Here is a 17586-nt window from a genome sequence, read left to right as displayed (position 1 = left end):
AAAATCAATTCCGCTCTTTTATAAAAGCAATGAACAAAGTGAAAATAAAAATTTTTTAAATTCCAACTACATTAGCATCAAAAGGATAAAATACTTGGGAATAAATGCAACAAAAGAAGTGCTAAAAACTAGAAAACTTTGTTGAAAAAAATCAAAGAAGACCTAAATAAATGGAAAGACATTTTTTTGTTCGTGGATTGGAAAACTTAATACTAAGATAGCCTTACACCCAGATTAACCTACAATTTCAACACAATCCCTATGCCAACGCCAGCTGGCTTCTTTGCAGAAATTGACAAACTGATTCTAAAATTCATATGGAAATTGAAGGGACCCAGGAGAGGCAAACAATCTTGAAAAAGAACAAAGGAGAAAAAGAACAAAAGAATCAAAGTACACTCTGATTTCAAAACTTAACTGCAAAACTTTATTAAAACTTTAATAATCAAACAGCCTAAGGATATAGAGATCAAGGAAACAGAATTGTAAATCCAGAAATAAACTTGCACATTACAGTTAACTGACTTCCAACAAAGTTGCCAATACCATTCAATTAGGTGAAAAAATAGCCTTTTCAACAAATGGTGCTGAAAACAGTTATACGTACATATACAAAAGAATGAAGTTGGACTCCCATCTCACACCATATACAAAAATTAACCCAAAATGGATCAAAGACTTAAATGTAAGAGATAAAACTATAAAACTCTTAGAAGAATGCACAAGTATAAATCTTCACGACCATATATTAGGCCATGGTTTCTGAGATATGACATCAAAAGTGTAAGCAACCAAAAGAAAGAAAATAAATTTGACTTACCAAAATTTAAAACTTTTGTACTGCAAATAATACCATCAAAAAAGTGAAAGACAACCCAAAGAATAGGAGAAAGTATTTGCAAATCATGTATCTGATAATGGACTAGTTTCCAGAATATTAAAGAACAATTACAACTCAACAATAAAAAGATAAATAACACAATTTAAAAATGGTCAAAGGATTTAAATAGACATTTCTCCAATGGAGATTAAAAAAAAATGGCCAAAAAGCACATGAAAAGATGCTCATCATTAAAAATCATCAGAGAAATGTGTATCAAAATCATAGTGAGATATCACTTTCTACCTATTAGGAAGGTTATAAACAAAAAGACAAACATAAGAAGATTTGGTGAGAATGCAGAAAAAGTGGAACTCTCATATGCTCCTGGCAGAAATGTGAATGGTACAGCTGCCTTGGAAAATAGCTCAGCAGTTCCTTAAAAAGCTAAACAGAGTTATCGGCAACCCCATTCTTAGTTATATACACTCAAGACAGTATATATACACACAAAACTTGTACACAGATGTTCGTAGCAGCATTATTCACAATAGCCAAAAACAAACAAACAAACAAAAAAACTAGAGACATGTCTCTATACTGGGGGTGCCTGGCTGGCTCAGTCAGTAGAGCATGCAACCCTTGATGCCATGAGTCAAGCCCCACATTGGGCATGGAGCTTATTAAAAAAAAAAAAAAAAAAAAAGAGTCTTGGGATGCCTGGGTGGCTCAGTCAGTTAAGTGTCTGACTCTTGACCTTGGCTTAGGTCGTGATCTCATGGTTTGTGAGTTCAAGCCCTGCACCAAGCTTAGTGCAGAACCTGCTTGTGATTCTCTCCCTTTCTCTCTCCCCACCCCACCTCCTCTCTCTCAAAATAAATAAACTTTTTAAAAAATCCCTACACTGATGAATGTATAAATAAAAATTATATACATGAAAGGGAATATTATTTGACAATAAAAAGAAATGAAGTAGTGATACATGCTACAACATGGATGGACTTTGAAAACACTATATTAATGGAAAGAAGCCATTCTTAAAGGACTACATATTGCATGATTCCATTTATATGAAATGTCCAAAACAGTCAAATCTATAGAGACAGGAAGAGATTGGTGACTACCTAGGGCCAGGGGAAAGAGATGAGAGATGGAGAGAATGGCTAGGGATTTCTTTCTGAAGTGATAAAAATGTTTAAAAATTGATTTTGGTGGGAATGCAAGCTGGTGCAGTCACTCTGGAAAACAGTATGGAGGTTCCTCAAAAAACTAAAAATAGAACTACGCTATGACCCAGCAATTGCACTACTAGGCATTTATCCAAGGGATACAGATGTGCTGTTTTGAAGGGATACATGCACCCCAATGTTTACAGCAGCACTATCAAAAATAGGCAAAGTATGAAAAGAACCCAAATGTCCATTGATGGATGAATGGATAAAGAAGATGTGGTATATATATACAATGGAATATTACTCAGCAACCAAAGAATGAAATCTTGCCATTTGCAACTACGTGGATGAAACTGCAGGGTATCATGCTAAGTGAAATTAGTCAGAGAAAAACAAAAATCATATGACTTCACTCACATGAGGACTTTCAGAGACAAAACAGATGAACATAAGGGAAGGGAAACAAAAATAATATAAAAACAGGGAGGGGGACAAAACAGAAGAGACTCATAAATATGGAGAACAAACTGAGGGTTACTGGAGGGGTTGTGGGGGGGGGGTGGGCTAAATGGGTTAAGGGGCTTCAAGGAATCTACTCCTGAAATCATTGTCACACTATATGCTAACTAATTTGGTTGTAAATTTAAAAAAATTAAAAATAAAATTTAAAAAAATTGATTTTGGTGATGGTTGTATAATTTTTTTTTAATGTTTTTATTTATTTTTGAGACAGAGAGAGACAGAGCATGAGCAGGGGAGGGGCAGAGAGAGAGGGAGACACAGAATCTGAAGCAGGCTCCAGGCTCTGAGCTGTCAGCACAGAGCCCGACGCAGGGCTCAAACTCATGGACTGAGATCATGACCTGAGCTGAAGTCGGACACTTCACTGACTGAGCCACCCAGGCACCCTGGTTGTATAACTCTTAAAGCCATCAAGCTGTACACTTTAAATGTAAATTGAGGGGTACCTGGTTGCCTCAGTCCATCAAGCATGAGACTTGATTTTGGGGCTGCTAAGTTTGAGCCCCACACTGGGTGTAGAGCTTACTTAAAAATAAAATAATGGGTGTAAGTGATGAATCACTAAACTCTATACATGAAACTAATAATATACTGTATGTTAACTGACTGGAACTTAAATAAAAACTTGAAGAAAAAAAATAAAATCTTTTTAAAAAATTAAATAAATAAATAAATAAATAAATGTGTAAATGTGTAATATATAAATTATATCTCAATAAAGCCATCCAAAACATGAGTGCCAAAGATAAGGATGTAATATATTCCCTATGGTAAATGAAAGTAAGTACAATACAATTCAAGAGCTAGGATGAAGTAAAAACTAAGAGAGTCAGGATGCGTGGGTGGCTCAGTTGGTTAAGGGTCCAACATCGGCTCAGCCCCGCATTGGGTTCACTACTGTCAGCACAGAGCCTGCTTTGGATCCTCTGTTCCCCTCTCTGCCCCTTCTCTGCATGTGCACGCTCTCCCTCTCTCTGAAAAATAAACATTAAAAAAACCCCACAAAACTAAGAGAGTCTACCACCCTCAGACTTTTACTTAAATACCTAAAGAAGCACATCAGCAAGGATAGTGAACCTAGAAGGAAGGTCATGAGATTCAAGAAATAGTAATCACAGAATTTGGAAAATTTTGTTGATAAATTTAATCCTTGAGTGCAGAAAAGTAGTAATGAGTAAACTGTTTTTTAATAAAAGAAAAACTAACATTCTAGACACAAAGAAAAACATTGAGGAAGAGGTGTGCTTATTCAGTGGGTAAAGTGTAATATGGTCCTTGTCTTGTACAGAAGGGGACTTGAAATAATGAAGAACTCCACACTATGTTAGATAATTTTAGAATTCTAGTGTGCTAAAATTTTATAGGTAACACTAAAAGAAAAGAAACACAGCATATAGCTTCCAAACCAGAAAAAAAAAGAATAAAGAAAATTCTACCAACATGATAGAAGGCAAAAGAGACAGAGAGAGAGAGAGAGAGAGAGAGAGAGAGAGAGAGAGAGAGAGAGAAAGTAGTCAAAGAAAACACCTATATTTGCAAACTAAAAAGTACTCAGAGCTAGACATGTCAAGACTTGGAAATATGGCTAAAGCAGGACTTAGCAGCCTTCAATGTATTTATTGAAAAATAACTCTCAAACAAAGTGTTCAACTCAAGAAGCTATAAATTACAGAGAAAACTCAAGAAAGCAGGAAGACCATACTAAAGATAAGATCAGAATTCAAGGAACCAGAAAACTTAAAAAAAAAAAAAAAAAAAAAAAAAAGACAGACTAAAAGGTGACTTTTGAAAAGACTGTAAAAACAAACAAAACCTAAAGCAAGATATTACGAAAAAAGAGAAAGCATAATCAATGTTAAGAAAGAAAATAATCATACGCAGAGGAGATTTTTCAAATAGAAGCAGCTAGTATATACAATTTCACACCAACAGACTAAGCACATGGATGAAACAAATACTACCAAAATATTTTCCAAACAAGTATTACCAAAATCAATTCAAGAAAAAAAACTGAAGAAATAAATAATCATTAAGTATATTAATGGTTAGAATACCTAGCCAATGGCTAAGTCAAACAGCACCCAACCACCCACTAGGCTCACAGTTTTATAGATGAATCTTATCAACTTTTCAAAGAGCAAATAACCTCTATGTTTACAAACTGTTTCATGAGGGCAGTGTAACCTTGATGACAACATTAGAAAAGGATAGCATGTTTTGTTTTTAAGTTAATTTACTTATTTTTGAGAGAGAGAGAGGATGTGAGGGCATGGCTGGGAGAGGGTCAGAGAGATAGAAAGTGAGAGAGAGAGTATCCCAAGCAGACTCCACACTGCAGAACCCAGAACCCAACTCAGGGCTCGAACTCACCAACCGTGAGATCATAACCTGAATCAAAATCCAGAGCCAGATGTTTAATGGACTGAGCCACCCAGGTGCCCCAGAATAGCATGTTTTAAACAGCACATATTCATTTTGTGTGTGTGACTACAGATGCAAATATACTAGAGGTAAATATATTAAACAAAGTGTAAGTATAAAGTATATGCAAACTTAATTCCACAGTGTATGAAAGAAAAAATATATTACTAAATGGGGTTTTCCCTATAAATGCAAAGATAACCAACAGAAAAATCTGTCAATGTTTATTTACCATATTAACAGAGTTAGAGACAAAAAGCATACGCTCTAAGGGCACAAGGGAACTTTATGAGTGGCAGAAAATGTTCTAGATCTGAATTGTGGTAATAGTTACATAGTTGTATATATTTGTCAAAACTCAAACTGTATGCATAAAATTGATGTACTTTATTATATGTAAATTATCCTGCAATAAAGTTAGTTAACAAATATATGATCTCAGTTGGGGCAAAAAAGTATTCAATAAAATTATACACTGATTCATAATTTTAAAATATTATGACCACTATCACTGCTACTAGTCACCATTATACTGGAGATTCTAATCAATGTAATAAGACAAAAAAAGATGTGCAGGAAAAAGACAAAACTCATCATTGCTTGCAAATGGTACGATTATCTACATTTTAAAAAATCTAATTGGAACTAGATAAACCATTAGAACTAATAAGAGTTCAACAATAAAAATCAATGGTGTTCTTAAACATTAGCAATATTCAATTATAATATGTAATCCCAAAATGTTACCAGTTATCAACTCTTGATTTCAGTTCAGGTCATGATCTCACAGTTCGTGAGTTTGAGCCCCATGTTGGGTTCTGTGAACTGAGCATGGAGTCTGCTTGGGATTCTCTCTCTCTCCCTCTCTCTCTCTCTCTCTCTCTCTCTCTCTCTCTCTCTCTGCCCCTCCCCTGCTTGCACACACACTCTCTCTCTAAAAAAAAAAAAAAGGGTCCAGAAAAGAACCCCAAATATATGGAAACTTAGCATATTAGAGTGTGACATTACAAAGCAGTGGAGAAAAGATGGGGTGGGGGGAACTATTATTCAATAAATGATGCTGGGACAACTGGCTATCAGAATTAAATTCCTTCCTAAAAAAAAAAATTCAGATGGATACAAGACCTAAACTTGATAAGCGAAACAATAAATATCAAAGGACCTTTATGTCACTTGGGTAGAGGATTTCTTAAAGACACTCAAAGAACAAATTATAAGGGGAAAAACCTGGTAAATCTGATTACATTAAAATTTACATATAAGGTCATTATAAATAAAGTTGAAAGACAAGCCAAAAATTGAGAGCAAGTATTTACAGTGTTTATAACCAAACAATCCAGAATATGTGTACATGTGTATGGACATGTGTCTGTATGTATGACTCTTAGAAGTGAATAAGAAAAGCTCAAACAACTCAACAGAAAAATGGGCAAAGAATATAGAGGCAACTCACAGAAGAAACTGTAGGAAACATAAGAAAGTATACTCAACCTTTACTATTGAATGCCTATCAAATTGTCAAAAAAAAAATTTAAATATGTGTATATGTGTATATATGTATATATCAGATATACAAATATACATATACATATAATATATATACATATACATATATATATACACACATATAGAAGGCTTTACAGTAACAATTATTAGCAAAATATGGGCAAGAATATGTACAATGTCAAGAGGGGAAAAGTTACAGAATATGATCAGTATGATATAATTTATATAAAAATTTAAAAACAAATGCCACATATTATTTATGGTTACACATCCATAAAGTAAAAGCATAAAAATACAGATAGGAAAGAGCCACTCAGCATGAAGATAGTGATTACTTTTAAAGTAAGAGGAAGGCAGGATAGGATGATGAGGGAGTAAAGAGAACATTTCAACTATATCCATAGCTTTTAGTTTCTAAAAAGGTCTGAAACAAATTTGGCAAAAATGTGAACAGCCCTTAAATATGGGTGGTAGCAACAAAGATGTTCGTTATGTTATACTCCATATTTTCTGTATGTTCGAAATATTTCAAGAATTTTTAAAAAATCAACTCTTCCCAGGGTATTTGGGTGGCTCAGTCAGTTAAGGGTCCGACTGTCAAGTTTGGCTCAAGTCGTATCTCTTAGTTTGTGAGTCTGAGCCCTGCATCAGGCTCTGTACTGACAGTACAGAGTCTGCTTGGGATTTTCCCCTTCTCTCCCTTTCTCTGCCCTTCCCCTACTCACATTCTCTCTCTCAAAATAAATAAACTTTAAAAAAAAAGTCAGCTTTCAAATAAATTTAGTATCATTTAATACTCTAACAAAAAGAAAAAAACTTTCAAGAAGTTCCCATAAAAGTTTTCCCATGAAGCTTATTCAGACTTTTAGGTTCTATACAAATTTATGCTTTCTATTTTCCTGCTAAGCCATTTTAATTAATTTTGCATGATTTTACCAGTTTGATGTATTATAAGCTACACAGTATCATAAGGTATGCCACTATAAATGATGGGATTTATAATAAGGTTATTATTATATTGTATTTCTTTACAAACTTGTACTTATGTATTTTAGTTCTATATTATAGAACTCCTCATCTCTTGTGATTGGTAATACAACCTCAATAAGTAGGCAGAACAATGCTATAATACAGGCAGAACAATGCTATAATATTTAGTGACAGAGCTGGGATTAACACCTAAAGCATCAGGCTCCAAATGCAGAACTCACCATAAAGAAACTGAGGTTAAAGAAATCAAGGGACTTGCCCCAAAATATACAGTTAATAAAACTGTAAGTTAATTCTGCTATGCTTAAAGAACTTATGCTATTCTAAGTTTATAAACATTATGAAAATGTAGAATGACAAAATCTCAAAATTTATCCAAAACACAGATTCTAATTATTCCTCTGCTTAATTCGGAAGTCAGAATCATATGATACAGAGGATATTTTCCACTATTACTACATAACTGGAATGGTAGGAATAAAATCACATAGACCTTCAAAAGATCATTTAAGTAAATTTGTTTTCCCTCTTAAGATAAAAGGTTAGAAATTTCTTTAGAGGAAAATTAACTATATCTAAAAAGTAATACTTGGGGGGCTCAGTCAGTAGAACATGTGACTCCTGATCTTGGGGTCCTAAGTTTGAGCCCCATGTTAAGCACAGAGTTTACATTAAAAAAAAAAAAAAGTAATACTTGGGTAATTGTGATACCACGAGTATCAATTATTATTTTTATGTTGTTCAAAACAAGCATATGTCAACCACTGCATTTTGGCAACTTCCCCTTTTTAGTGAGCATGACAATTAAGCATTAGGTCCCAGGTTAATTTTTATTTGTCAAACACAGTGAATGCTGTGATTTTAACAAACTTCAGAGTATCTTTACACTTGTACATCCCCTTCTTGGTTTATCTCATTGGCTTTAGGAGGTTTAGGAGCGGTAGGGGATATGTTAGAAAGTAGTGCACAATTTGACAAAGATTAACTACTCAAAGCCGTAAGTATAAATTGCCCATACAAATAAATCAAGGTCTTAACTGTTTTTCTAATAGTTCAGAAATGGTACTTCTGAGTGCCAAAGGAAAATACCAAAAGGTCTCTTAGGAAAATCTTTTCAAATTTTTAAATGTAAGAATAGAGCATTTAAAAAAATATATAGATCCACATGTTTAGCAATGCAAATTCTATTGCTAAATTTACATAAATTTGTATCAATTTTATTTCTCTGTGTTTTAAAGGATGCATCTAAATGGAAACAGAGTTGAGTTCAAAGGTATATCAAGTATGCATATCTCTTAAGTTCAACATTAGATTTTTATTGGATTTTATTTTGTAAATGATGAGAAACCAATGATGGTTATCACCGTGGGAAGTGACACTACGAAACTTTAATAGTATAACTTTAGCTGTAATTCAAAGAATGGATAGTACAGTAGCAGCTAGAAATGGGAGGGTATTACAATAGAAGTTAGAGATTGAAAAGGTTTTATAATAGTCTAGGTCAAGGGAGAGCTTTATACAAATTCAGACACAAATTCAGATACTCCTGGAGATCCTGAGTCAGTATGTTTGGAGCAAGTTCTCATAATCTTAGGTGAAGAGCTAAACACAAATGACTGGTAGTGAGAGCATCAAAGGGAAGATACCCTTCACGCTGACACCTTTAAAAGAGTATCAGGGACTCATAAAAATTACAAGCGATGCTTCACTTGTACCACAAATGAACACTGACTCACCTGGATCAGGGTCATATTTTAGGTCCAATGGATGTACAACAGGGTGGTACTGCTTCTAAACACAATATAAATTAAACAGATTTAATCATTTAATCCTTCATATAAACATTTCCTTCAGCTAATGTAAGCACATATACTATTAGTCAGTAGAATCCTTTTTTTTGGAGGCGGGGAGAGATGCTGAAATGTGCTGGAGAGGCGAAAAGTTCAAAGTGAGTCTGAATTACAAACTAAGTCTTTTACAGTAGTGCCACCTACTGCGTACACTAAGAAATAGCACCATTAAAAACACTGAAGAAAAGCGAACAAGCAAATTAAAGGCACGGAGACTGGATTTTGAATTTAAAGGACAAGGTAGTCTCCAAATTACGGACAGACTGTTTTTCAAAAGTTCCTTTTAAGGCGTCTGGGACTCAGAGCTCCTATGTCCACAGCAACTCTGTTTCACGCTACCATGTCAGCACACTAAAGCCTACACACCTTTTGATACGCTGGGACTACTAAGAGCGGAAGTACAGAAACAGGACCCACCTGCTGGCTTCGGCAGCACATGTACTAAAACTGGAACAGTACAGAAAACTAGCACGGCCCTTGCACAAGGATGACACGGAACAGGATCCACAATTCAGCAAAAAGAAAAAGGAAAATGTTCCGCCTTAGTCCTGTCCAAAGCCAGCAGGAGACAAAAATGTTTTCTAAAAGAGCTGTCTTTAGTATCCTTACCCCATCCATCCATTTTTCATCAGTTTTTAAACTTCCATTTCACCCAGGCCTGCTAACTTTCTCTCTTTTATGCAATACTGATTACTAGGTTTCTTTCCAGGAAAGAAGAGGGTAGTAGTAGGGAGAGAGAAAGTAAATACATTTTGAATGTTTTCCCTAGGAAACACTAAAAGGCAGTGGGGGGGAATGGAGTAGGGTATTTCTTTGAGAACTGTTATGGCAGAAAATAAATGAAAAATTCTGCTTATATTTTTTCTCATGGAATAATGACTAAAAGTTTTAGGTAAAGTAACCATCTTTACTGTCTAAAACAATTCCTGACAAAAAAAGCAACAAGAAGATTTATACGTGAAAGTATGCTAATTTCAAAAATTAATGACAAACAGTATAACATAATCTAAAGCAACACGTATTTCTCACTCCAGAGGCAATGGCATGCCCAGCAAACCTACCCTCATCCCATCATGACTTTTGGAGCAAAACAAATTACACACAATTCATAAAGCAAATTTCGGTGTTATGAACAGGTGCTCAACCTTCATCATCAGTTTAACTAAAGGGTCTTCCAAAATATATAAACATACACAAATAATATGCAAACACAAATGACACACAGAAAGAAAAGGCTTAAAAGATAAATTTATTTTGCCTTCTTGGTCTCAGAATTGTAATGTCATTGTCAGTCTTTCATCTTCAAATTCTATTTTAAAACCAGCTGTGTTTAAAATCTAGTATGACTTAGAATAGGAAAAAATCTTGCAAGAGACAAACAGTAGTAATTGAGGAAGAAAAGGCAAAGAAAACAAAATGTCATTTATGCCACATAGATCTTATACTTTAATTTTTTTATTATAGTAAAATAGACATGACACAAAATTTACTCTCTCAAAGATAAATCATCTTACCAGAATTTCTTGTTTTGCTTTTATGGTTTTGATGACACATTCAAGGATCTTTCTGGGATACTGCTTACGTTTTGTGGCTATATCTACTATAATTTCATCAAACTGATCTTCAAGTACTTTGATATCAGAATCTATTTCAAGAGAAAAAATATTAAAAATTTTCTTAAAATACATTGCTTATATTCTATATAGTAATGTAATACAGATAAGCTAAATTTAGAAAACAAAAAATAATTAAGAAAAACAAATATGGTAAGTTAATGTATGCCCCCACTTTGGTGATTAATTCATTTACTCATTGAAAAATCAATTACTGAGCACCTATGGGAAGCTAGGCCTAAATCAGAAAAATACAAAGATGATTATAACATGATCCCTGCTCTCTAAGGGATCACAGTTCACTGGAAGAAACAGGAAACTACAAAACAACTTGATAAATTCAACAGAGGTATGAACAAAATGCTATTCAGACACAGAACAATGGAACACTAACTCTGCTTGGGGAATTTAAGACTTTAAACAGAAAGTAACATTTGAGCTGAGCCTTGAAATCTAAATGTAAATCCATTAGATTAAAAAAAACGTAGGAAAAAATACAGAGAGAAGCATTTTAGTCAGAGGAAACTATATTTGCAAGATCATAAGAGTTTTGGGGAAACTGTTCTAAAAGTTCTAAATGGCTGCAGGATAAAGCATAAGGAAAGAAGGATGATATAATTACAAAAGAACTAGACTGTAAAGGGCATTTAATGTCACAGTTCCTGACATGTTTTGAGTTTATTGTGTGCTGCACCAAAGCTGTGACAGTAGCATAGAGTTGGTAAATCTGAAATAGACACAACTGGATAAATAGTAAGAAAAAGTAAGAGACAAAGTGACTTCAGAATTTCTTTGATTTAGCTAAAACTATGTTATCCATTGCTTTCCTGTTTTAAAATAGTGACTCTCAAACTTCAGCAGAATGAAAAATCACATGGGGACCCTGTCAGAAGTACAGAAATTTTGATTCAACAAAGGCCTCTGAAATGGAGCCCCCAAATTAGACACCCCGGATGAAATGAATGCAGATGGTACATCAACCTTATTTTGAAAATCATCTTAAAGAATAAGTAGTTAAAAATACTAAAGAGCTAGGCCATTGGCTTAACTGGCCTCACAGCACATGTGTTCTGCTGTATCAAAGTCTATGCTGGAAATGTATCTGTTTTATTGAGTAGAAACTTCCTTAAGAAGTCTGAAACAGTAATATACATATTCTTGGAAACATTTCCAAACATTGTTGATATATATCAGCATATATATACATACTGGGTAAAGATTAATGACCTATATCAGGTATCTCTCATTCATGTAACAAATACTCATTAAGTCCAACTAAATTACTTCTTTTGAGAGTATTATGAGAAAATCAGCCATTGCTTACTTTGAATACTCACTTAAGTGGGCAGCCCTCCCTAAATTTTAATTTATCCACTTAAAAAGTTCAATCATTAGCCTGAAATAATAATGTACTATTTCACAGTTAAAAAAAAGTCCCCCAGCTAAATCTGGTATGTAGGAGGAAAGTTGTTTCTCAGCGCCACCTAATGATAAAGCTACAAAACTGAAATGTATAAACAATTTGAGGAGGGAGGATTTTGTCACCCAATGTAACAAGTATTTACTAGGTACCTACTATGTGCCAAGCTAAGTGTTGGAAATATAGTGATAAGAAAAATAAATACAGCCCCTGCTCTCAAGGAACTTACACTTTAATTCTTAAATGTACCTGGTCAAACCTAAAATCAAGTCCTTTCAGGGTAGTTACAGAGGAAACGAGAAGGTTGATTTCACTTGTATATTCATTCATTCTTTCATTTCTCCACTCATTTCTAAAATGATCCCCGCGAACAAAACAGACAAAAAACCCCTCTCCTTTGTGAAATTTACTTACTGCTTCTGTGTATTAGATCAGATACAAATCCTTTTAATTCTATCTGCTGAATATCCCTTGAAACCTTTTCTCTCCTTTCCTACTTAGGGCAAGTCTTCACCATCTTTTACTGTACTACTGTAATAACTTCCCTAAGATCAGCCTGCCTTGAATTTCTCTCTTCTCCAATCCAACCCCTACACAGCGGGCAGGGAGCTTTCTAAAACACAAAGCTTTTCATGTAAATTCTACTTTAAAAATCTCCACTGGTTTTCCATTTCCTACAGGATAAAATGCAAATTTCTCAGCAAACTCTCAGGGCTCTTTGTGATATGGCCCAAATTCATCTATCTGGCCACATCTGCCATTAGTTTCCCCAATTCATTTTTGGTATTTTCCAAACATATCACTCCTTTGTGCCTTTGCGTATGCTGTTTTCTTTGCTTCAAATGTCCTTCCTCCTTTTCATCCAGCATGCTGTCATTTATTAAATGCATTTAATTTAATAACAATCCACTCTGTTAGGTCTTCTCCCCCTTCCCAAACAGTATAGTAATTCTTCGTCCATTTCCTTCCATTAACAATGAATTCCTAAATGGTAAGGACCAGGTATTCTCATCTACGACCTAGAATTTGGTATAATGCCTGGTGTTATCAAGTGCCCATGAAAGAAGGTAAAATTGTAGTATTCTCAACTATTTCCCCTCACGGTTATAAGGAGGAAAAGGAACAAAGAATAACCATACTCCAGTTAGGCTGCCAATTTATTAGAAAATTCATATCTTAATCTATAAATTGATGAATCATATTGCTAAAGGCAGCCTGGAGCAAACAATAAAGCAATTCCAGAGTGACTTCACAGAACAAGAGTCAGATAAAGATACAGTAAAGGCTGTGTAGTTTGAAAATTCTCTTAGGTGATTGTGATACACCTCCTCTCCCCTACTAACTGGCAATCACTCTGATATTTGAGAAATCTAATGTTACTGCTTTTACCATTTTAACACATAAACCAGAAAGTGAACATCGGTGACTCTGAAGAGATAACTATAATAATCCCAAGGATTAGACATGAAATTTTCTGGGCAAAGTATTATCTTAACGTTGAGAAGAAAAATTATAACCACAGAGGTTACTTGATGGGCTTGCAATCAGCTCAAGAGTATAACTGGATCAAGTGATATCAAGCAGTGATACCAAGTTATGCTGGTCAGCATCTCTAACATCACTATGGGGAAAGACAAGACACTCTGACCCTCTTGTCAGGGTAGTCCTTCTCTCAGACATTGTTGGAAAATTCTGCCTCTCTTCCCACATAGATCATTCCTTTTCTACTAATTTTGTCCTTCCTACACTGAGCACTTGCTATTAAAACTTTGATTTCTTCAGATACGTCAAAATCGTTAGTACAATCAAATCTTCTTTGAAGAAAATAATCTGTCTTTAAGGAGGTTTCTCCATATATTTACCTCATACTTTACATGGTACTCTTGTAATTTAACTTCATACTTCTAAGGGTACTTCACTATCTACTCTAAGGATCGCCTGTAAAACTACAACTTGATTTATAAGGTCTTAATCACAGAAATTCTCTGGGCCTGTTTGTTGTTTTTTTTTTTTTTGTCTGGAGATAGTCGTACAGTATTTTCCAGTAAACTACTAACAAGGGTACTTTCAAAGATTAATCAGATTCTTGTTGAGAATGCCAGATAGCATATATATAGAATCAAGGTACCTACTGTATTGTTTGCTTCAGATTTATGGCTTCCATAGTCTTTTAGATTCATTTCCTTCCCCCATCCCCCTCGTGAAGGAAATTTTTTAAATGGGACACTGAAAATGGGGATTAAAATTAGCATCTGAAATAAAGTTAGCTACAAAAATAACTCAGAAATGACACAAGGAAGAAGTTAATACACATACCCATAAAACTATCTGAAGCTTCCTGCCATGCTTGCCCATTAATGCTGACATTCTCTTGCACAGCTGATTCAAAGGTCTGAAATAAATTCACAATACTCAAGTCACTAAAAATAACTTTAAATATTGAATTAAAACATTTTTCAAAATAAGAATTTCAGATTTGTAAATAATATCAAGAAAAGTAGATTAGCTTATTAGTATATTCTTTTCAATTAAGTACTATTCCATCAGTCATTGATTCTTTCTACATTTTAACTCTGATTTAGAGTCAGTTGAATCTCAAAGGTATAAGCACTACCTACATATGCTGCTAAATGAGCGTTGGTGTTAACAACAGGGAAGAAATGCTTAAAAGATAGTGAAATTAATTTCTACTTCATAAAGGACTCTATTTTTTAGAGATGTACACTGAGATATACAGAGATGAAATGGCATGAGATCTGGAGTTTGCTTTAAATTAGGAAGTGTAGAGGCACCTGGGTGGCCAGTTGGTTGAGCATCTGACTTTGACTAGGGTCAAGATCTCACAATTGGTGAGTTAGAGCCCCATGTCAGGCTCTCTGCTGTCAGCACACAGCCTGCTTTGGGTCCTCTGTCCCCCTCTTTCCCTATCCCTCTCATGCTTGCACACATGCTCTCTCTTTCTCTCAAAATAAATAAACATTTAAAAACAAATATACAAAAATAAAATAAAATAGGAAGTGTAGGGGCACCTGGGTGGCTCAGTCAGTTGACTCTTGATTTCCACTCAGGTCATGATCTTGCAGTTTGTGAGTTTGAGCCCATCGGGCTCCTTGATGACCGTGCAGAGCCTGCTTGGATTCTCTCTCAGCCCCTGCTGATATTCCCCTCTCAAAATAAATAAATAAACTTAAAAAACAATTTTTTTTTAATAATAAAAAGTAAAATAAAATAGGAAGTGTAATGGGGCACCTGGCTGGCTCATGTGACTATAGAGCATGTGACTCCTGATCTCAGGGTTGTGTTCCAGCCCCACTTTGGGTGTGGAAACTACTTAAAAAATAAATAAATAAAATAGGAAGTGGAACAAGATTTTGGTAACTGTTAAATTTGGTGATGGATACAAGGGTGTCCACTGTACTAGTCTGTTTTTTGTAAGGTTAAAAACGTGTACATTAAAAAATAAAGGACTAAAGGAATTTGATAGTACCATTAAAATTTTAAATGCACACTCCCTATTACCTAACAATTTCACTTCTAGCAAAGTATCCTAAAGAACTATTCCCAAAAAACATAAAAAATGCATTAGAAATATTTATTAAAGCACTATTTGAAATTGTGAAACATTGAGGGGAAAATAAAATCTAAATCACAATTTGGAAAATGGTTAAATATACTATATCCATATCATGCAACACTTAAAAAGAATGAAGTATATCTCTAAAAACCATTGCCAAATAATAAAGACATATTTGATAGAAAAAAAAAAAGCTAACCTATTACATTAGCATGACACTATTAACGTAAAAAACAAAAAACTAAAACAACAAAGAGAGAGAGAGAGATGTAAAACCATAAAAAGGTACAGACGGGGTGCCTGGGTGGCTCAGTCAGTTAAGCGTCTGCCTCCTGATTTGGGGCCAGATCATGATTCCACCATTGTGAGATCCAGACCCCAAAGAGCTCTGTGCCCAAAGTGTGCAGCCTGCTGGGATTCTCTCTCTCCCTCTCTCAAAAGTAAACAAATATTAACAAAAAAAGTGGGGGTGGGGGGCAGTATACAAGGATTACACCCTCCAGGCCTTCCATAATAGTAAGTTACTTCCAGGAAGGAAGAGGGATAGGGGAGAGGAATTCAGACTTTTGTTTTATGCTGTTTGTTACTATGAGAATGTATTTTACACATTTTGTATGAGTAAAAATAAGCATAAATCAAATAATGACTGATAATTATGGGTTAAATACACTTTAAAGACTTTATAAATTAAAATCCTTACTTTATACATGGTCATTCAAAGATTATCTCAGAACACAAACTGTAATACATTTCACTGCAAAATCATATCAATCTAATCTTTTTTTAAGTTTATTTGAGAGAGAGAGTGTAAGCAAGGGAGGGACAGAGAGAGGGAGAAAGAGAATCCCAAGCAGGGTCTGCATTGTCAGCACAGGGCCTGGTGCAGTGTTCGAACTTGCAAGCCCTGAAATTGTGACAGGAGCAGAAATCAAGTGTCAGAAGCTTGACTGACAGCTACCTGGTTGCCCCAATCCAATTTTTTTTTCGAATTTCCATTACTACATTATGTGGTTTTAGCTAAAGAGATATGTCAGCATACTTAAGCCTCTGCCTTTTACCTGCTCTTAATATAAAACACAACAAATTCCTTGGTAGTTTAAGTCTTCAAATCTTTATCTTCTAATTCACTTAATCATCCGTTAAATAAGGTATGATAGGTTAAGCCAAGCTCCTTTTTTTCTGTAAAGTAAATGTTCTAAGTACATTAGCACTTCCTAGAAAGGGACAAATTCTAAGATCATTATGCAATGAAACAGTCTTTCCCCAAAAACTACTAAAAAGGTCCTGAGGTATGTCTCTATTATTGTTCCCTTGCTTGCAAGAAGGTAGTAGCAGAATTACTCTACACAAAACTGGAACACAGAATCACTACCCAGGCACTGTTCCTTCCTTCTTCCATTTAACCTTTTCTTTTTTTTTTTTTTTTTTATTGTTTGCACTGTGGTCATTCACAGAGTGTGAATGAGTTTTTGAACTGTTTTCCCCCCAACAGATAGACTGTGTGCTTCCTGAAGACAGGTGGTATCAATCCCTCAATCTGTTGTGTCTTTCCCCCCCCCAAAAAAGGCTTCTTCAGGGCTTTGCAAAATATGAGAAAGGAAGGGGAAATGTTTTGAGGGCCACTGAAGTTTATAATCAAGACCCCTTCCTTATCTACTTTAGACTTCACAGAGAAAATGTTTTCGCGGACTTTACATG

At 34.7% G+C, this 17586-nt stretch overlaps 2 protein-coding genes and 1 pseudogene across 2 annotated transcripts in view; 1 reads left to right on the top strand and 2 right to left on the bottom strand.

The window, feature by feature from the left end:
* Positions 1-17586, bottom strand: part of ANGEL2 (angel homolog 2) — a 254102-nt gene that overhangs the window by 41555 nt on the left and 194961 nt on the right. The gene's annotated exons all lie outside the window — the stretch shown is intronic.
* Positions 1-17586, bottom strand: part of NSL1 (NSL1 component of MIS12 kinetochore complex) — a 34554-nt gene that overhangs the window by 16078 nt on the left and 890 nt on the right. Inside the window, exons 2-4 of the mRNA XM_058700861.1 lie at positions 14631-14706; positions 10796-10926; positions 9168-9222 (exon numbers count right to left, since the gene is read on the bottom strand). Coding sequence (XP_058556844.1) covers positions 9168-9222; positions 10796-10926; positions 14631-14706 — 262 coding nt within the window. The remainder of the gene's footprint in view (positions 1-9167; positions 9223-10795; positions 10927-14630; positions 14707-17586) is intronic.
* On the top strand, positions 9700-9795 carry LOC131496657 (U6 spliceosomal RNA; annotated as a pseudogene).

Source organism: Neofelis nebulosa, chromosome 15 (genome assembly GCF_028018385.1).
Source record: "Neofelis nebulosa isolate mNeoNeb1 chromosome 15, mNeoNeb1.pri, whole genome shotgun sequence".
In the NCBI taxonomy this organism is placed as follows: domain Eukaryota; kingdom Metazoa; phylum Chordata; class Mammalia; order Carnivora; family Felidae; genus Neofelis; species Neofelis nebulosa.
The sequence above is the reverse complement of the archived record's forward strand: the minus strand, read 5'-3'. Positions and strand labels throughout refer to the sequence as shown.